The sequence below is a fragment of the Coccinella septempunctata genome, chromosome 1 (genome assembly GCF_907165205.1).
Source record: "Coccinella septempunctata chromosome 1, icCocSept1.1, whole genome shotgun sequence".
NCBI classification, from domain to species: domain Eukaryota; kingdom Metazoa; phylum Arthropoda; class Insecta; order Coleoptera; family Coccinellidae; genus Coccinella; species Coccinella septempunctata.
In genome coordinates, this window is record NC_058189.1 from 20,239,152 (window position 1) to 20,262,059 (window position 22,908).

General features: G+C 34.9%; 1 protein-coding gene across 1 annotated transcript in view; it reads right to left on the minus strand.

Moving 5' to 3' along the window:
* The window catches only part of LOC123319320 (tRNA-dihydrouridine(16/17) synthase [NAD(P)(+)]-like), a 46,664-nt gene extending 28,319 nt beyond the window's left edge, over positions 1 to 18,345 (minus strand). Inside the window, exons 1-3 of the mRNA XM_044906224.1 lie at positions 18,084 to 18,345; positions 7,447 to 7,606; positions 6,943 to 7,138 (exon numbers count right to left, since the gene is read on the minus strand). Of these exons, the coding sequence (XP_044762159.1) occupies positions 6,943 to 7,138; positions 7,447 to 7,606; positions 18,084 to 18,296 (569 nt within the window). The 5' untranslated portion in view covers positions 18,297 to 18,345. The remainder of the gene's footprint in view (positions 1 to 6,942; positions 7,139 to 7,446; positions 7,607 to 18,083) is intronic.
* Positions 18,346 to 22,908: the final 4,563 nt, after the last annotated feature.

Sequence of the window (22,908 nt, forward strand, 5' to 3'; positions counted from 1 at the left end):
GAGTGTAACCATTTCATCCCTATAATAAAACGTTTGATAAACTCGATCAATTTTTCGACTAATTTCGATCGTAATTTTTTGACAGATTGCTAATAGTTTCATCCGCTTCATGTCCTGATATCGATTTTACTAACTGGATGGATGGATACGTGACATACAGGATAGCACAAAAAATTGCATTTGACGTTTAACTTCCGAATACTTTGTAGAAAAATTTAAACACTGAATAATATGTCTCAATACCTACGATTTACAAGACCCAATATTTCAAATACATATTGATATCTCATTATGTCCTCGATAACACATGAGTGCACATGCTAAAGTGAGAGTGCACATGCTAACGTGAATCGGGAGTTATTTTCAAATTAATGTGTATTTAGAGAAACTAAATAGAGAATTAAAACCAATTTGAGGGAAAAGACTCTACAAAAACTTAAACAATTATTTACGATATTTATCATATTAAACATATGGATCAGTGATAACATCTCACAAGTGTTTATAAATATCGGATTCAATAATGCTGCCAGTTGGGAATTTCCCATAGATTACCATGAATCAAACTGAACTACAGGGTAGTCCACAATCATCAACGTATTGCAGAATGTCGTCTACAAGCAATGAAGAAATCCGAGGTTTCAACAACGATCCTGAAGACTGCAATAGTCAATCCTGGCAGAATGTAAAACGGTCAACAAAAAAACAGAAAATAAATAACGCTAACAAAATTGAAATAGTAACAACCAACAGGTACAGCCACTTAAGTGAAGAGAAAGATGAAAGCCCCAACAAAGCAGCCGATGCCGCTATCAAAACTCTGAAAACCCCGCCAATTTATGTATACGGAGTGACAAATTGACCAGTGATATCATTGAGGCTTATGATGCAGGATTGGCGAGTATTCTCATATTGCTTGACTATTCGAAGGCGTTCGATACCATTAATCATGAATTGTTGGTTGCTAAAATGAAATATTATGGTTTTGACTTTTCTTCTCTGCAATTGATAAGATCCTACTTAAGTGACAGAATTCAGTATATATCCGTCAATAATGTGTTATCGTCTCCGATTGAGATTCTTGCTGGTGTACCCCAGGGTTCTGTACTTGGACCATTGCTATTTATTATTTATACAGCTGATATAATAACGTCTATAACACATTGTAAATAACTAGTGTACGCAGATGATTTACAGCTGTATTATCATTTTCCTGAAGAATCTTATGAGGAGGCATCTCGTACTATCAACAATGTCTTGCAACTTGTTCATAAGTTGTCGATTGAACATAATTTGGTCATTAATCCTGAGAAGTCGAAGGTAATTTGTATTGCCAGCAAAAACTCTGCTACTTTCTTGAAATCTAATATGACCATTAAACTGAATAATGATAGCCTGGTATTCACAGATGTTGCTAAAGATTTGGGTTTGCTCATGGATACTGATTTTCGCTTCTCCGAACATCTAAAAACATTGATTTCAAAGGCATATTCCAACCTGAGACTTATATACCCCAACCGGCATATACTTGATGTGAAGACCAAGAAAACTCTTTGCGAATCTCTTGTCTTATCCCAATTTACATATTGTAATTTAATCTATGGGCCGCTTTTACTAAGATTGATCAGTATAAGATTAAGAAAGTGCAGAAAGCATGTTATAGGTTGGTACATGGTATAAGAAAGTATGATCCTGTCACTCATAAGATCAGGGAGGAGGAGGTCCTCTTTATGGAGTCGAGGAGAAATTATCATTTGGGTTCTTTCATGCATAAACTTATTTCTAATGCTAATGCTCCACCATTCCTTAAGAGGAAATTCGTTCGTCATAGTAACATTCACTCGAGACTTACAAGATTTCAAGATAGATTCGTGCTACCAAGGCATAGAACAGCCTTATTTCAAAGAAGTTTCATTTTTCGATCCATCAAATTTTATAATTCCCTTCCAAGTGACTTCAAGTTGTTGAACATAAATAATTTCAAGTTTAAAATTAAAGGGTATATACTGTGTGGGCAATAATGTTAGTGATCCCAATATTTATAAGCTATATGCTACATGTTGTGAGATTCAGGTGCTCATCGGGTGTATTTCATTTGATTTACTCATGTGCTGACTTGGTGTTATTTTAGATACATTGTTTTATATTAGCTCATTGCTGGTCAGTGGGAGGTTGAGTTGGAATAGCATTATGCTAGACTTCGCCTTTGCTGACTTGGTCATGAGAGTATGTATTTTTTATAGGTTTCTAATTAATAAAGACGTCATATATTTATTTATTTATTTGAATTATAAAGAAATGATCACCAACTTGAACCAGGTCATAAAAACAGACCAATTCACAATAAAAACGCTAACAGACGATACAATAAAAATAAAGAGCCACACACCAGAAGATTATCGCAAATTAATCGACCACATGAGAAACACAAATATAATTCATCATACATACCAACACTATTCAACACCTGTTGAAGATAGGAAGACCTCAACAAATTAGGACACAATGTAAGAAACATTTATAACGGAAGAAGTCGCCTGACAAAAGAGCCACTTAACCTTTTTTTTGTCGACCTTGAACCAGCAGATAACAATAAGGAGATATACAAGTTGCGTGGCATACAAAATAGAATGGTGATTGTCGAACCTCCAAAAAAATAAATAAAAGGTATTTCCCAATGCATGAGATGTCAGCACTATGGACACACTAAGGCCATATGTCTGCGTCAAATGTGGACAATCACATTAATCAGAAGATTGCGAAAACTAACACGCCAGCAAAGTGTGTACTATGTAATGGTCCCTATCCTGCTAACTATAGGGGCTGTGAATTCTACCACATCCTACTAAAGAAACCCAACAACGCGAACAACAGACTGAATCAACAACAAAGAACCGTACCAAGCACTCACAACCAGAACATTACACCCCAGATACCAGAACAAGAACCACATAAGCGATGATACTCAGATGCTCTACGAGGATCAAAGAACGTGCCTACACTATACAATGAAGACAGCCCAACTACCTTGAGTGCATTCTTGAAGGAGTTCAAAGGAATGTTCCAACAATTAGTTCAACAGAACAACATGATACTAAACATGCTATCCACGCTAATCACCAAAATTCACTAAATGCATCAGAATAGCTCAATGGAGTGCCAATGGCCTCCTACTGCACAAAAATGAAGTAGAAACTTTCCTTAGCCACAACGCAATAGACATCTTATTGGTAAATGAGACGCACTTCACTGAAAAATCCTATTTTAAAATCCCAGATTATATATGACTTATTCCACCAATCATCCAGATAACACTGCACATGCCGGAACTCCCTATACTCATCAAAAGAACGATAAGTCACTTCGAAGTGCACCAATATAAAGAAGAACACCTTCAGGTCACTACTCTGAAGGTAAAAATGGCCTCATACGATCTGACAATTTCTGCAGTGTACTGTCCGCCTAAGCATAATCTGAAAACGGATCAATACAGAGATTTTTTCGAAACATTGGGTTGCGAATTTGTTGTAGGAGGAGACTTTAAGAGCAGGGTAGAGAATTGGCTAAACTACTGCAAGAAAAAAATTACACGTTCTTATCTACTGGAAGTCCAACATACTGGCCCACTGATCCAACAAAATACCTGACCTATTAGACTTCTTCGTTACAAATGGGATATCAGGCATATACAGGGTTGGGATAAAGTTTGGCACCAAATTAATATCTAAAACAAAACGGGCGATATTTTTGAAATTTGGCAGCTGAGTGTAATGGACCACAATGCATCTGATGAGCATATTTTCATTAATGAGATACTTCCGGTTTAACCGGAAATGACAAAACTTTTTTTTATTTAAATGGGACACCCTGTATATTTCTGCAGATTCTGAAAGTGCACCTTGTTTCGGATCTGTCCATATCGGGTTCCATGTAAAAATTATCTGTAAAAAGAAGAAATTCAGTCCTTTTGTACATTTGAGAAAAAATCCATTCAAATAAATAAATCGTTGTTATTTGTATCAATAGCGAGAAATAAAACGAAATACTTTGTATTAGATAACTCTTTTTGCTTTTCATGACGTATTTTTTATGAAAATCTTCAAAATTACCGTCCGTTCCGTTTTAAATATATTAATTTGGTGCCAAACTTTATCCCAACCCTGTATATGGATGTGATACCCAGCTATGACCTGTCTTCGGACCACTCCCCTATAATAGCAACAATAAGCACATACGCAATTAATAGAAAAATTCCAGAAGAACTATATAACAGCAGAACCAATTGGGACGAGTATCGCAGACTTTTGGACCAACTAGTAAATCTGTCGATGGGATTGAAAGAACCGAGTGAAGTTGATGAAGCTAATATCTTGAAGCAGGCATCCATTCAAAGTACTCCACCGATTAGGAAAGAGGAAGATAAATCTAGATCTATAACCATAGGGATCAAGCAGTTGATAGCCGCAAAACGTAAGCGTAAGCTAAATCCAGTTGGCAACTCACACAAGCACCTTCTGACAAAACTAACCTGAACTACCATAGCAATAGACTCAACAGTAGAACTACAAGACAAATCATTTGAACAATACATAACTGGTTTGAAGAGATCTGATTATTCTATATGGAGGCCTATAAAATCCAAGAGTAAACCGAAAGAATAAATCCCACCAATCAAAACTCAGTATTACCTATTGCTGAATGGGCCAGAAGCGAACAGGAAAAGGCAAACTTATTTGCAGAGTACCTTGCCGATGTATTCACTCCAAACGATTAAATGGTAGATGACAACGTAGGGGAGAGCATTTCCAACACACCAGAAGATATACCATAATATTCTTGACACCAAAAGAGATATATGCGGAGATCAAACTGCTGAATACTAAAAAAGCTTCTGGATTTGATGGAATAACTCCAAGAATGGTAAAAGAACTATCCAGAAAAGGAGTGGTCCTCTTAACCAATATTTTCAACGTCATAATAAGATTGAAGCACTGGCCCAAAGTACCAAAAACAGCAGAGATCCTCATGATTTTAAAACCAGGAAAAAATCCTAACGACACATCATCATACCGACTAATAAGCCTTCTTCCCATAACCTTCGAAGTAATGGAAATATTTTTCCTGAAAAGAATCAACACCGACATCCCCAATAACCAATGGATTCCAAATCAACAGTTCGGATTCAGACAATGCCATTCAACAGTCCAGCAAACTCACAGAATCACACAAGCCATCAACCAAGCCTTCGAAGAGAAGAAATACTTTACTTCAATCTTTCTCGATGTGAGCCAAGCTTTTGATAAAGTTTGGCACGCAGGACTACTACACGAAATAATACTTTTTATTTTGTGTAGTAGTCTCCTCCCCCTAAAGTACTTCCATCTTCTGAAATCCTATCTGATGAATAGAAAATTCAGAATCAGAGTTGGACAAGAAATCTTTGGAAATTACCCCATCCGTGCTGGAGTTCCTCAAGGTAGCGTCTTGGGCCCTGTATTATACCTATTGTACACATCAGATCTGTCCACATCCATCAAAATTATACTAGGAACATTTGCAGACGATAAAACTTTTCTGGCCATAGACGAAGATCCATCAATTGCCGCAGACCTCGACCAGAAGCACCTGGACAAAGTTCAACTCTAGATGAATAAATGGAAGATCAAGATAAATGAGACCAAATCCAAGCAAGCTGACTTCGCACTAAGAAAATAATGTTGTCCAAAAATTCGACTTAACAACACAACAATGCCCCAAACTACAAGCGCAAAATACCTTGGATTTCACTGGACTACAAGCTTACCTGGAAAGAACACATATTAAAAAAAAAGCAAATGGAATTGAAAACCAGAGAACTACTGTGGCTGATAGGTAGAAAGTCGAAATTATCTATGGAAAACAAAATTCTCCTTTACAAAACAATTATCACTCCGATATGGACATATGGTATAGAAATTTAGGATTGTGAAAGCAAATCCAATATTGCTCTGTAACAAAGATGCCAGTCCAAAATATTGAGGATAATAGCCAACGCACCATTGTAAGTTACCAACCAAACATTACATATTGACCTCTCAGTCCCATACATTGTGGATGTTATAGAACGGAGAACCCAACATCATACAAAACTAGAAGGGCATCCAAATGATCTGCTACAGCCGCTGCTGGAGAACCACGAACCAAGAAGACTACGAAGGCGATGGCCAGCTTCCTTAGTGGAGGAAGCCTCTTCAAGCTATATAATATGTATATTCCACTCTACTTATGAACATCTAATTAGCTCATAGAATTGTAAATTTCTGATTGCTAATAAATAAAGGGAAAAAAAATATTGATATCTCTATTCTTGAACAGAAAACACAAGTTTAAAGGAAATAATGCAATAATCCTTTAATAGCAAAAAAAAATTAAAAACAACATGGACAACAGAGTAATATCGATATGTTCATCAGATTCGAGTATTTCCTTCTCGATTAACAGCTCTGATCCTGTCGGATATAGACTTAACGAACGCAGCGACTGCATCCTGGACTATCTGATGCCACACATTTGTCAGTGCATACGCTTACGCAACTAAAGTTTAAAATTCGCCGTAGTTCTGACTAACTCTCTTTCCTAGTCTATTCAACATATTATTTTCCTGATTGTAATCAGGACTTCTTGGGGGCCAGCCCAATACTTGAACGTGGACTTCAAATATGTGCGCTCGAGCATTGTCGTGCATAAGCAGAACAAGGAACCTGTCCGTAAATTATCGAAATTAGTCAATAAGCTACAAAGTTATTCAATATTAAATTCAGGAGAATTTTGCACACGCAAATTATGAAAGCGGCATTGCATGTTATCCTACAACAATAATCTTCCTAAATTACCTCAATATTATCAACCAGCAGCTTTTTAAAGTTAATTAAATTACTGACAGATATTGGTAAACATTATTACCTTACTGCAGTCACATATGTCCAATCAGCAATGCCTGTCATCGGTCCTTTCATGTCCCTCGTTCGTCCATGCACAGTTAGCATAGAACATCCTGCTCTCTCCAGCATCTTAGCATATTTAACGGTTTTTTCTATGGTTTCGAATCTCCTTATCTTACAAGTAACTGGTATCTTCAATTGTCCGCTCAAAGTCTGTACTGAGAAATCAAATTGAATTGGAAGTTACAGGAACATTTATACAAAGTGTCCGAATTTAACGTTCATATATTTTAGGGGGTGATTCTAGATGTCAAAATATTCATATCGACTTAAAAATCGGGGATGATCTAATTGAAATTTCAATAAAAGAAATAAACTCATCAATCATTTTTGTTCAAAAAAAGTAGGAACAGCCTCCAGACGTGGTAGGTATATTACCGTTCTGCATGACTCACCCAAATAAAAATAAATAATGGAAATCAAAATGAACTCCCTGACTGCCAACTTTCCTGTGTCTGGAACTTACCAATATTTTCAATTAAAGGCCATTCGTCTTGAAGGAAAGCACCATAATGTCCTCTCTTAGCAATTGCCTGAGGGCAACCTAAATTAATGTCGATTGCACAACAGAAATCTTCGCACATTTTAGCTGCTTGAAGAATGATTTGTGGATCGTTACCGCAAAACTGTAAAGAGAAGAGTTTTTAGTTAGATCCATTTCAAATTGATTAATTCAAATTAATTGATTCATCAAAAATGGAAAAGGAACAAAGAGACCTCGAAGATGAGATTAACGTAAGCCATTTCTTTTTACCTCTATCCTAAAAATCGAAATATAGAAAGTTTACTCCAAGACATTATTTATTGTATAATACATCGCGGTCCCTTTCAGGCTTTGCTTTTTCCGTCCGTAGAGTACTTCTACCAAAGATTAGACCTGCATATAACGGAATTGTCTAGGACATCCTGTCAGAATAGTAAAAAAAAACGATCATTGTACATAATCGAAGATGTCAGATCAAGATATGTGTGCTTAATTACATGTTGAAAAGTATGCATTCTCTAAATCGTTCAAACTCTTTTAGGATATATGGCAATAAATGTATATTAGACTGGGATTCTACATTGACCTTTCCCTTTCGCATGTATAGCTTAGCTCCCCACTCTATTCACCCTCTAGCTCGAAAACTTGAGAGTATGAAAATTGCTTCCGACAAAAGTTTTATAGAATTTAATTATCTACAACTTTCATTAGAAATCAGTCTCACGAAAAGTGGCCTCTGTTACCAAAACATATCCACTGAAATCCTGGTACATTCGAAAACTTTTTTTTATTATACAATCCGGAAACAATATCAGGAAACAGGACTAAAAAATGAAAGAAACTATGGTTTCATGACAACCGTGGCGACGTTTCGCAAGATGTCTCTTGCTTCCTCAGGCCTACAAATTTATTCGAGACATAGTTACAACGTATAGTACATCAACAATTTCTTACCAAAGATGTCTAAGAAAACCAATTCTTCAATTGATGCAATAAAATACAAAAATGGGTTACCCTAAAGATATTCTTGCTAATCGCAAAAAAAGGAAAAAGACAAAATTAGCATCTAGTCACATTCAATGATATCGAAAAAACTGAGACCGACTCAGCAACATACGGTGACACAGAAGAACCGACAGAACACAAAACAACCACAACAACAACTCTACACCCAATATCAAAACAATTCTTCACAATTACATATTACAGTCTATTTTTAATAAATATCGTTAACAAATATCGCATAAGTGAAACAAATATCCTCAATGTATTATCATCATTATTATTATTATTTTTTTAAATTTTATATTATTTTGATATATTCTATATTATTATTATTTATTTATTTTTTTTCTTTAATTATATAATTTATTCTATAAATAATCTTTTACTATATCATAAGTTTTCTTTTTTTTTTATTTTATTCTATAGTTATATATACATACACTAACATTAACAATATCCTAAATATTCTATAACCTAACCTGGGTCAACAAGACACTTGTGTTTTCTAATGATGGAATTGTAATGTCCAGCCAAATTTTCAGTGTCCGTTCTATAGTTCATGGAATCAAATAAACCAATATAAATCATCTCTAAAATATTCCTCTTTTTACCATTTCCCTCCCTCTCACAAACACTCACGCTATCAAAATCTATTATATGAGATTCATCAGAGTAATGGGAACAAAGTGCGGTTTTTTTCCCTATTTCTAATATTTTTCAAATCATTTTTATGCTGTTTTATTATTGCAACTTGAGCAATAAGGTATATATCGGTCAAACAAGACAGTATTTAAATGATAGGATAAAACAGCATAAAAATGATTTGAAAAATATTAGAGATAGGGAAAAAACAGCACTTTGTTCCCATTACTTTGATGAATCTCATATAATAGATTTTGATAGAGTGAGTGTTTGTGAGAGGGAGAGAAATGGTAAAAAGAGGAATATTTTAGAGATGATTTATATTGGTTTATTTGATTCCATGAACTATAGAACGGACACTGAAAATTTGGCTGGACATTACAACAAACCATAGTTTCTTTCATTTTTTAGTCCTGTTTCCTGATATTTTTTCCGGATTGTTTAATATGGAGGACGCTAATGCCAGTAGTTCTAGTTTTTTTTATTATTTTCAACTCTTCCGTACGGCCACAGACACGCAGCATCTTAATCTGACAAGCTCGATTGTATACACCTGAGGATTTTATTTTACATCTTTGAAAATCTACAGACGCTTTTTCCACCATTGAAAGTGCATACATCATTGAAACCTTTTTTTATTTCTACTATCTAATCTTAAAAATCCACTAGGTCTCCACGATGCTCGATTAAAGATGCATACAGATTAGTCTGACATGACGTGGGAACGCGTCATAATGCGCATGTCAAAGCGGCTACACACTGCCCAATTCGGTCGGGCCAACTGTCGGGACGACCAGATTGGGCGTTGCCTACAGACGGCACGACCGCCGTGCAACTTGGTCAGTTGAATTTCACGATCGCTGGAGTATACATCGCTCGGATCAATGGTGGCGGCAATTTTGGCACCAGCGAATACCTTTCCAGTCGTCATCTGACAGAATGAGTTCCTTTCCACCCGACAGCCCTCCACACGATCCAACTTGGTCGTGCGGTTGGATGGCTAGGCCGTACGACAAGACCCGACAAATCCTCTGTCGGCGGTCGTAGCTACACACGGACCGATTTCACATCCAACCCAACCAAGTCGGTTTGTCGGCCCGACCGAGTTGGGCAGTGTGTAGACGCTATCAGAGTAATCTGTATACACCTTAAATCAACATATAGCATCGGGGTAGCTCCCCAACTTTTGATCTACAAAAAACATAATATGTATTCATGTAATTCAAAAACTAATAATTGAAATCTAATAAAAAGAAGTTCAAAGAATAATTATTCTTCTTTCATGAAGAATGAGAATCTGCACTAAATAATATACCTTTTCATTCAAAAAAATCAATTTGATCAGGAAATAACCTTGATGTCACGGTCAAGTTTAAAAATATATGTTCATTTTTTTTTCCCTCAATACCTCACAAATTTTATTCGAAAATATTTTTCTAAAGAGAGAGAAAATTTAGTGCACTAAATTTTTATTTTTTTAACCGGAAACGGTGCCTCGTACAGCAAAAAGTTAGGAGACCGAATTTGCTCCAAATTAAATAGTGATTTAAAAAGTAATTTTTATTGTCGGAAAAACCAGTGGCGTATCATTTTTTTATCTGAAAATATTCAGTCTCGCTGCAGTACGGACGCCACTGGTAGAATAGAAAATACATGATATTATGCAAAAAGTGCTCCTTGACGCTCAAAACCTATGTCTCAAATTTCATAAAAATATTTCAAGCAGTGTGAAAGTTATTAATAAAAAACATTTTTTTTTCTATAATTTTAACACCCCATATTTTGGAGAGGAAACATTTCTCGACATATGTTTATATGACAAACTAGGGCTTATTTTTGATGTTAAATAGGTGGTTACAATTTCTTGGTTACGATCTGGACCACCCTGTATAGAAAAATTCAAAAATGACTCATCTGAAAGTATAAAAACACACACCCATCATCTCGAGACATCCATTCCTTAACGAACTTCCTCCATATATCATTAGAATGATCAAATATAAAAGAAAAATGTACAGGGAATACGGAAATAGTGGAGACCCTAGTTTCAAAAAAAACTGAATGATTACAACAGAAACATTCACAAAATGATACAACCATATAAGGAACATAACTGGATAACTTTTTGTAATAAGATCAATGATTCCAAAGGTAAAATATTTTTCCAAGAAGTCAACAATCTGTCCAGATACAAACAGTCACAACAAATAACCACATTAGAAGATAATGTGAAAGAATATCAGACCGATAAGAAAAAATGTGAATTATTTGCAAATCATTACCAAAATACTTTCAAACTGAATGAAGATGCCAACTTTGATAAGAATCATTTTGACAGGGTAATGAATGATGTGAGAATCATTTTAACAAGACCAGAAACACAAGCAATGAGTTAATTGAAATTAATGAGGAAGATTACTATGAAATTCTTCATAAATCTAAAAACACCACACCTGGAGCAGACAACATCCCAAGGTCCATTGTCAAAGCCCTGAATGAGAGTACACACAAGAAACTGATAGAAATATACGAGTATTGTATAAATAATAGCATATTCCCAAAAATTTGGAAAAGAGGTATAAATATACATAAACCAAATACAGATAGCAGAAAAGTCGAAAATTACCGACCTATCACCCTGCCATTCTCGAATGTGCATCTGTCGCGTTCGGTCGATAAACCTGCGATTCCGTTGTTTTTAAAATTATGAATTCTTCAAGTGATGGAGAATTCACTGTGATGGAAATAGAAGAAAATGGTGAATGGAAAAAAATCCGACAGAGAAAAAAGAGGATCAGAGATCCAACCTCTCCCACGCAACTTGGACCCAACAAAAAAGTACCTTCATGCGATAAAGAAATTCCACAATCGATAATACAGTTCTGACTATCGAACGCATCTGGACAACAGAAGAAATCAGATAACACAACAGGATATGCCAATGCGACAAAATATAAACACAAATAATCAACAAAGAATGACTCACTCACGGAAAATTGACAAAAACTTCAACTCGCTTTCCACACGAATGAATGAAATTCGAAATGCTGAATACGAATTTCTTTTCTATCTAACAGTCGACGAGTCCATTATAAAAGACAGAATTCGAATGGCTGAAGAATGGAATAAAAAATTTCCGCAATCAACAGACATTATTCTGAGAACCAAACTGGGCTATCTGCTAAAATCAAATGGTAATAAAGAAAAACTCGAAGCTGCCCTAGAAGAAATGAAAATCGACAAGATTATAATTAAATATAACGAAACAAGACCATACGAAAGCACAAAGGAAAGAAAAGAACCACAAAAAACTTTCTCAGTAGTTATAACTGCCGTAGAAAAATCTATTGATGAAAAAGACATAAGCCAACACCTAAACAATCTCAATCTAAAACACAGATACTGTAAGAGAATAACATCAAGAGCAACAAATACACAAACAGGGCATATAAGAATAATAACTGGAGAGGAAGCAACATTTGAAAAACTGCTAAATGAGAGGATGTTTTATAAAAACAGACACTACTTTGTCTACCCTAGTAACCCACCTGAACCCACACCGATGCCGTGCAGCAGATGTTTATTATTTGATCGATAACTGCATAAGTCCTCTTGTGTGTACTAAATGTCAGGGCCCACACAGAGAATCTCAATGCAAAACAACCCTCCCTCCCAAATGCAAGTCATGTGGCTCAGAAGATCACCAATCATGGTCCCCTAAGTGCCCAAAACACCCCAGAAAACCGTTAGAGAGAATACCTAACGTCTCAATCAAACCACTCAACAAAAAATCAGGAAACATAGAAGAACTAAACAAGAAACAGAGCAGAATTCACGGCACAATTACTATTCATGATGATATAGTTAATACATATATAAGGAAGTTAAACAAACCTAAAAATACCAATAGGGAAGAACTAATCAACAAATTAAAAAGAAGATTCATCAACCAATATAAAATCGACACTGTCGCCGTTTTTTCAGGGAGCAGAGTGTATATTTTGATGTTTGACATGGAGAACCCAGAAGATCCGTCACCAACAGAGCCAACCCATAACAGCATTCAAATTCAATTCTGAAGTGAAAATTCTTTACAACAACATTAACAGCTATGTTCCGAAAAAACAAATTATAAATAACTTCATTGAAAATAACGACATCAAATGTGCTATGTTTGTGGAGGCAAAAATTGAAGAGGATGATAAAGTGACATACAGGGATTGGAAAACCATCAAAAAAATAGGAAACAAAACAATAAACAAAAGAGGAGGAAGTATTGTGCAAGGCCACCCAACCATGAAAATAGGAAAGGAAAACCCACCAGTGCTGAAGAAACATTGGAATGAATGTCTCCACTTCACTATACCATTCAAAAATGAGAAGCTGCATGTATTTTTGGTGTACATACATCCACACTCCGCTATTGAAGAAACAATATTCACCAAGGCAGCACTATACAAATACGCTATAATCATAGGAGACTTCAACGTTAACAGAAGTAAAAATAAACAGCTAAGCAAATTTTTGCAGAACGGGATATTCACTAAACACCTGACAAATCCAACATTTATTATGGGCAACCATCCCGACAGTACTCCGGACCTAATATTATACACTTCTAACCTGAGAAGCAATGTTAAGTGTCATGTTGAGCTTGTTCCAGACCTGGGATCCAACCACCTATGGTAATAATAATAATAATAATATGGTAATCACCTTTGATATGTTGGAAATAACAGAAGATATACCCAAGAAAACAACATATAACTTTAGGCAATGTAATATGAAAGAAGTCAATCGAGAAATAATGAACTTCATAAAACAAAATGAGGGAAGAGAAATTAACGAAGACTACATCACAGAATTCAACAACTATTTATCAGACAACATAAGAAAACACACCCCCATTGCTAGACATAATCCATCTCTTCATGAACTCCCCCCCTATATCATAAAGCTCATCAAGACAAAAAGAAAAATGTACAGAGAATACCAGCAACAGCCAAATCCCGATTTCAAAAAAGAAACATAAATGAAATTAACAAGAGCATTCACAACATGATCAAGCAATACAGACAACATACATGGATGAGCGCGTGCAATGAAATAAATAAGATAAAGGGACGAACATTCTATCAACATGTAAACAGGCTTTCCAAATACAAAACATACCATAGTATACCAACCTTAAATGAGGCAGGCAAAATATATGACACAGATAAAGAAAAAGCAGAAATATTCTCCAGGCATTTCAACAGCTCATTTCAATATGATAAAAACCTCAAGTTTGACAAACAACATGAAAAAGATATTAACGACTGGTACAACAAATATTTCAATAATCCACAAACATCAACAAGAAATCAAAACCTTAAAATTGATGAGGAAGTCTACTATGACATTTTACATAAGAGCAAGAACAGTGCTCCAGGAGCTGACAATATTCCATGGAGCGTTCTGAAAATGCTACAAAAAGAAGTACATAACGAAATAATCAAAATATATGAACACTGCTTAAATACTGGAATATTCCCTAATATTTGGAAAGTAGGCACTATAATAACCATACCGAAACATAACACGGATCATCAAAAGGTACAAAACTATAGGCCAATAACACTGCTCCCTGTGCTGGGTAAACTGCTGGAGAAGATCATAAAAAGTAGACTTGAGGAACAACTGGAAAATGTCATACCTAAACACCAATTTGGATTTCGGACCAAAAAATCAACTACTCTGCCAATTACCATATTTATATCTAACACACAAAATGCTCAACTAAATCGAAAGAAAACAGCTGCGATTTGCCTAGACATCAACAAAGCATTTGACAGCATTTGGCACAGAGGACTACTGTTTAAATTACACCAACTCGACACTCCTCACTATCTCATAAAAATAATCAAGGAATTTTTGGAAGAAAGAAAACTGACAGTTAAGATAAATGAGACGACCTCTTCCTGGTTCTCCCCAGAGCAGGGCACACCACAGGGTTCACCACTGTCCCCGTTCCTCTATAACATATACTGCAGCGATATATATAATGCACCCAGCCAATCACAATACCTTCTACAGTATGCTGACGACACAATAGTTATTTCACACGAAAAAACAGAACAAAAATGCCTGAAAGGCCTACAACTCTACACAAACAGTCTAGTTTCCTGGTTTCACAAATGGCGACTTCAACCTAATCCAAGCAAATCAAAACTGATAATATTCAATCATAAGATACGTCCAAATTCACCAACAATCCAGATTGAAAACAACATCATATCACCATCTCCATCAATAAAATACCTAGGCATACAAGTAGACAACAAGGCCAATATGAAATTGAATTCCAACATAGCCAAAAAAAACACAATAGCAAGAGCTAAACATTTCAGATGCCTCACATATAACGACCAAGGAATAAGTTTGGAAAATTCCATCAAAATCTACAAAACCATCTGTAGACCAATTTTAGAATATGGACATCCACTATATACAAACGTTGCGGACTCGGTAATGAGAAATATAGAAGTAGGAGAAAGATCAGCACTAAGAATTATAACTCGACTGAGACACCCACTTAATAAACTCCACAACCCATCAAATGAACTATTATATGAAAAAGCTAACATACATCCAATCAAGGAGAGACTAGAGAAACTGAATAGAAGATTTGCACAAAGATTGAAAGAAATAGAGGATGTTGAAATCATGTTCCACAAGGACCCCCCGGTAACTAACCCACACAGAAAATTTCCAACTCGAAGTGTGATGGACAGACTATCTGAGCTGCAGTGAAGAAACTGAAATAGAATGAATTTTTTTTTTTTGTACTTTTGTAATTCACTAGGCTGAAGGACTTCGGTCGATGGCCAATAAAGAACAGTTATTATTATTATCACCCTGCTTCCAGTTCTAGGGAAATTTTATAAAAAATTAATAAAGAAACTGCTTGATCTACATATAAACAAATACATGCCAAATTTTCAGTTCGGATTCACGTAAAAAAAACTCAACAAACCACCCACTCTCAATTCTTATACCTAATGTTCAGAATGCGACGTTAGTAAAAGCTAAGTCAGCTGCGTTAGCTTGGATATCAAAAAAGCTTTTGACAGTATGTGGCACAGAAGACTTTTATATAAGCTGAATGAAACAAATTGCCCATACTACCTAATAAAGCAATGCCAGCAATTCCTAGAAAACAGAAAACTAACAATTAAAATAAATAATGCTGTTTCTAGTCACTTCAGTCCAGAGCAGGGCACGGCTCAAGGATCTCCACTATCAACAATTTATAAACTTTACTATTATGATATGTAGTTCTACATCTAGGAAACACTATGTTCTGCAATTTGCTGACAACACAACACTGTACATGAAAAATCATCGCAAAGTTGCATACAAAGCCTGCAAGAACAAGTAAATACAGTCACACTATGGTTCCACAAATGGAGGTTGAAACCAAATCCAAATAAGTTTCAGTTTATCATCTTTGATCACATAATCAAAACAAATTCACCAACTATCAATATCAATGGAGTTATGATAAGACCTTCGCCGACTATAAAATATTTGGGGATCAAATAGACAATAGATACAATTTTAATGCTCACACAAAGATGATTAAGAAAAAGACTATCTCCAGAGCCACATATTTTGCTAAATTAACATATAGGAAATTAGGAATCAACATCTACAATGCAGCGAAAATATAATATAAGACCATTTGTAGGCCATTGATTGAATATGCACACCCAATATATGCAAACTGCAAATCCAGAGAAATAAAAAATCTGCAAGTAGCAGAGACAACAGCCCTAAAAAGATAACATGAATGCGACACATTTGAAAAGACGGGAAATGAACCAATAAATGAAAGAATCAAGAGACTGAATATGAAGTTTCATTCTAAACTGATAGAACAGCATGATATAATTACACAATACCACGATGATGGAACGAATAGGACTAAAAGAAAACATCCCACACAGACTCTTCTGAAAATGTCGAATACCAACTAAATAATTATTTTACGATATTTGTGTATTGTATTTTATATTAAAAAAAATGATAAATAAAACTGTAAATTTAAAAGGCTGAAGAACCCTAGGTCGATAGCCATTTGTTTAAAGACAATAAAGAACTGTTATATATATATATATATATATATATAAATCTAAGTTCAAGTTGAGTGGAGTTCATCACCGTTTGGTGAAATTGGTCTTAATGTTGCAGTGTTGGTTGCAACGAAAGGCAACCCTTTTCAAAAATTAATCGCACTTTTCTAAAAGAAATCCCTGTCTTTGTAACAAAATTTTCTATGAATTTAATTCATTTTTTCTTCATGAATGAGAGTAATACATATTCAATGAGTATTTATCTTGTTTCTACTGCATTTATGAGCACCCAAATGAAAAGGAGCATAATAATTATACATAAACAATTTACATGCAAATCAAATGAATCCCTACTTGGCATCTGCCATTTGGTTTGCTTATAAAGGAATTTGCCTACAGGCAAATACTCAAATACTTATTAGTGTTTCTATACCATCTAGGGTTCATGGCAAATTTCATTGATGGGTTCACCCTTAATATAAAAAAGCTCCCTTGTGCTTAATGGAAAGCGGTATTAGTTTCTGAAAACCTACTATTACACATTTACCTATTGTTTTCCTATTGATCTAGGAATGGGTTTTGTGGAACGCATAGGATCAATCCATATCAATTATATTGGTAAAATTACCACTTCAGTAAACCTAAGATTTCTTGTAAAAAATTAATTTGCAACTATTTATGCTACTTAAATTAATCTTCACTTAAATTGACCCTTCACGAGGGTTTTCATAAAGTCTGTTATGTTGAACCTAGTGTTGAACTTTTCTCTGTGATAGATCTCCTTAAGATTCAAAATTAATGACTTCAAAAAATACTTCAAAAAAATTTCATTTACACAAATTATAGGTTCAACATTACCTGAACAATTAAGGGCTTGTCTTCATCACATGTAGCCAGAGCTTCTTTTCGGTATTTCGGATCTTTAATAAATATATTACTGTGTAACATGGGGGTATAACACAATTGAGCTCCATATCTTCGGCTCAAAATTCTCCATGGTAATTCACTTGCATCCACCATAGGAGCAACTATTTTTGTAGGACTGTTCAATACATCCTTCCACAAATCCATAATATTCTTGGATCTTAATCAATAGGATAGCTCCCAATATTACAGTTCACAATCTTCAAATCGACTTGTGTAGCAAAAGTTTCAGGTATTGGACTACTTGAAGAGTTTTTTCATTGAATACCTATACCATGTTTAATGTACGATATTGCTTCATTTCATTGGTAAAACTCTATTTTTATTCAGTCGAAGATTAAATGTATCTGCATAAAATTCACTATTACATTATGATTTAATGATTCAATCTAATCATTAAAAATACATATTCTAATATTCCAAAATATTTCAATATTTACATATGAGGATATTACAGGTTATAAAATAGGTGCATAGAAAATAAACCAAATTGTCTTCTTGTTCTTGCACAAAGATGTTGGTTCTATGTCGCTCAGGAAGAAAAATCGAAAAATTATTAGATTTCGGGCGGCTGCGAAAAACCGCAGTGGGTCCATCACATTTAATTGGGCTAAGCTCTATAAAAAAGGAAAACTCATTCGCAGTTTTTGACCAAATTTTGAAACGTTCTCATCAAATATTATTGAGGACTTTGTTCTTCTTATATTAAGATTATGGCAAACAGTTGTTGCTTTTTGACCCTCCAACCCCTCTTATCATTACAATTTCTGAATCAGGAATAACTGATTAAAATACAAATCATTTCAGAGAAAATAATCGTTTTTTTGTCTCCTGTAAAATATATTGAATGGCGTTCATATCCGATATCGATTCAGAGAAGGACCTCACAACTGGCCTGCAATGAGGGGGGCGATTTTAATACACTCGATTGCCATGATTTGCATTGAATCTCAAATGTTCATTCAACTGCAATTAAAGGTAAACCTTTAATGTACGGAAATAAACCTTTGTCTACTTCATCTACCCTTATATTGGATGCGCATATTTTCCAAAATAAATCACCCTGTATATAAAAATACCTACAATAACTCAAAAAGAACTACTTCTCAGTTTCTGACGTTCTGACCTTCTGTGACATGGGTCAAAAATGGCGGATGAGACCACCAATCCCTATAAGGATTGGTGGACAAGTAATAATAATAATAATAATAAGGTCCTTATTTCACAAGAAATCTCCAGGGGAAGTTCACCCGAGGGTGCTCTACCACTTAACCCTTGTTATATACAAAATGCACATTTGAACATATCTTAATCTAAAATGAAAAACAAAGAGAAAATTTTAAATATAGTCAGCAGAAGCAAAATATATAAATATTTTGTTGGCTACGTGGAACAAAGAGCAAAAACAAACTCAATTCATTTGCCGACGTTTCGTCAAATTTATTGACATCTTCACAGGCAAAAAATCAAAAAACAAGAGACATAGTGAGAAGAAGGAATCAACAACCGAACAAACAACAAAAACGGTCCGATTAAAAACTACAATGATTGACAATTGAAACATTAATAAAAAACACAAGTGGAATGAAAGTGAGAAATTACAATAAATAATTTGAAATAATGGACAGAAAAACTATTCACTATTGAAACAAACATACAATACCTCAAATTGATCAAAAATATCTAAATTCAGACATTGTTCCTTGAATGAAAATTGAAATAATTAGGTTCTTCATTAAAAAACATCATTACTGTGTCAGCGACGAGTTAAACAATCAGAATGATTCCAGACAAGCAGGCAAACATATGAGACGCAAACATAAAAAATTCAAAATGTTGAATATTCATCATTTATGTAGGTGTTATCGGTATTATTCTAGGTGGACCTTCTGAAATCATATCTCAACTTCACTTTATCAATTAAATGGCTATATATACAGGATAGGCCTTTCGTATCTGTCCTATTGTTTACCGTATCGTCAGTGATACTAATGAAGACCATCTCTTTAAAAAGTCTTTTCGAAAGATAACTCTCAACATCTAGGATGGAAGGGTTGAGAAAATAAAAACGATGGTCTTCTTGAATCGAATGCGCCGTCAGAGCTGTGTTATCCTTTTTATTGTGATCCTTCCTGGCTAATTTACAGTCTGACCTATGTCCCCTAACTCTATTATTCAAAGTTTGCTTCGTCTGACCTACGTATTTGTCCGCACAATTACTATAGGATATGCAATAGATACAATTAGGTGTAAGCAAAATAGGTGTCTTATCTTTCAATTTCGAAAACAATTTTCTACCTGTCTTAAGATAATATGGGACAACCACCTCAGTTTCAGTATTCAGAATTAGGGAAAGCTGTTTAGTTAACCGCGGTATGTATGGTATCTTATATCTGATCACATTTTTATCATTGTTACCCTCCGGTGTGTACTCGACAGAAGGCAAAGGTCTTTCGTTTAAACACTTATGTCTGTTATGCCAGAGTGTGTTGAGCAATCTAGTCGGGTAGCCACTCTTACGGAACAAATCAATGAACCAACAATAATTTGATGCCCTGAAACACTTGTGTTTTTTATTAATGTTTCAATTGTCAATCATTGTAGTTTTTAATCGGACCGTTTTTGTTGTTTGTTCGGTTGTTGATTCCTTCTTCTCACTATGTCTCTTGTTTTTTGATTTTTAGCCTGTGAAGATGTCAATAAATTTGACGAAACGTTGGCAAATGAATTGAGTTTGTTTTTGCTCTTTGTTCCACGTAGCCAACAAAATACACGAAGATATAGTTAATTATTGGAACAATTAATTGAACCACCTCTATTGGATTGGTTTCCACATATATATATATATATATATATATATATATATATATATATATATATATATATATATATATATATATATATTCAATATATATATATATATATATTTTTTCTATATATATATATATATATATATATATATATATATATATATATATATTTATCCAGCATACTATGTTGCGTCCATACATTGTCTTTGGGCCATACACTATTGCGTCCTGAATAATACTGCGTCCGTATACCGGACGCAGCATTGTTTTTCAAAGTTTTCTCTGGTATTTCGAGGGATTCAACGACAGGGGTGGTCGCAAATCGTGAAGGAAGTCGAGAGCTATCTTTGGAACAATTATAGATTTCATTCATCTTTTGATAAGAGAGTTATTCCATGTTGAAAAACATATCTCCAGACGCAGTAAAGTGCGTCTCATGAAACATAAAGTATATTTTTAGTTCACGCAAATTCCGCTTCGAGGGCGCTTCAAATGATGAAAACTGATATACAGTCAATATACATCTTTCACACGACGCATAATGTTGCGTCCGAAATCTGGCAACTGTGTATACAAGTAAACCAAGTTGTATTTGCACAACTGAAATGAATTAGCTTCCTAGGCTCCAAGGTCATCCCGAAAGTCTGTTGGGTGAAGAATTGGATTCTGCCTCTAGAGCAATAGCAGGTCCGATTAAAGTGCCCTTATGGTGTTCTTTTAACTGATATTGTCGTTATTATTTTTTCGAATGAAAAAAAATTATAACTCACGTGAATTTTATTCCACTTCAATTAGAAATCAAACGATAACACTTTCCAGAGAATTATCGGATTTATAAATTGACATGAAAGGTATCGCTTTATCCGCTTATGTTTATGTCATCTCATTTCACTTGTGAATTAAAATTTTTTTATTCCACTGGATGAATAAACGTCAACTTCCCTTGTTGCTAGAAACAAGTGTATTTGCCTCTTCATTTCCTTTAGTTCCCGAGGGACCAGGAACCTAGCTATAGAGTCACTACGGTCATACAGAGCAGTTTTTGTTGATCGGTCGTCCTGTAGGCCATCTGGCCTTTGTGAATTGGTGTATTCTCCAGATTCTATGTTCTTATGTTGTTATCTACTACTTTCTTCATCGTCTTCAATAGAAACGATGTTGAATTAATTGTTCTTGAAGATTGTGGGTCCCCATTTTGGTGTGAAGGGAACTATTGTCCTTCTCCATTTTCTGTGTATATGACTCATTCTAAGCAGCTTCTGGTTATCTTCAGAAGATGAAGACGAATCTCTTCTAGGATTTTTCTTTACACTTCTGGTGATCTATATACATTGAAGGTGTTCATTGCCCACTCCAAACATCGTCTTTTGAATATCCCAATCTTCCTTCTTCTTGGTCTATATTGCTGTATCGATTCTAGTTATGGGTTTACTACCTGTGAAGGTTGTTTTGGGAAAACTGAAAGATCGTTCCTGTTCTCCTTCGGTGAATTATCTGTCTGGCTTATTGAGCGATATTGTGGGGTTGATTACTCCTTTTGCCATGACCTTTTGTATTCTGAGTGCTGTGGGATTAGAAGTGACTTTACCACAAAAATTAAAAAGTTCTACAAATTATGTAAACTCTTGTATATATGTAGTGTACCTGTAATATATTAATTAATAAGGACTGTTTGTCAAAGTGTATATCACAGAGATGCTAGATCTGATTGAATTTAAAACAAATCATATTGTACACAGATGACTGAAACAATATATTTGTTCTGGGCGTAGTAAGGTTGAACAAGCGTACGGGTCTAGAACTTGGGCGTCCTACATGAAATCCCACTCTAGCGAGTAGATGTGCCATTCAAGGGTCCAGGCAGGAACCTCAAACAAACAAAGGCCTTCCTGACATCAAGCTTAACTGCACCGAATTTATTCAACAAAACAGCATGATCTTACTCGAAA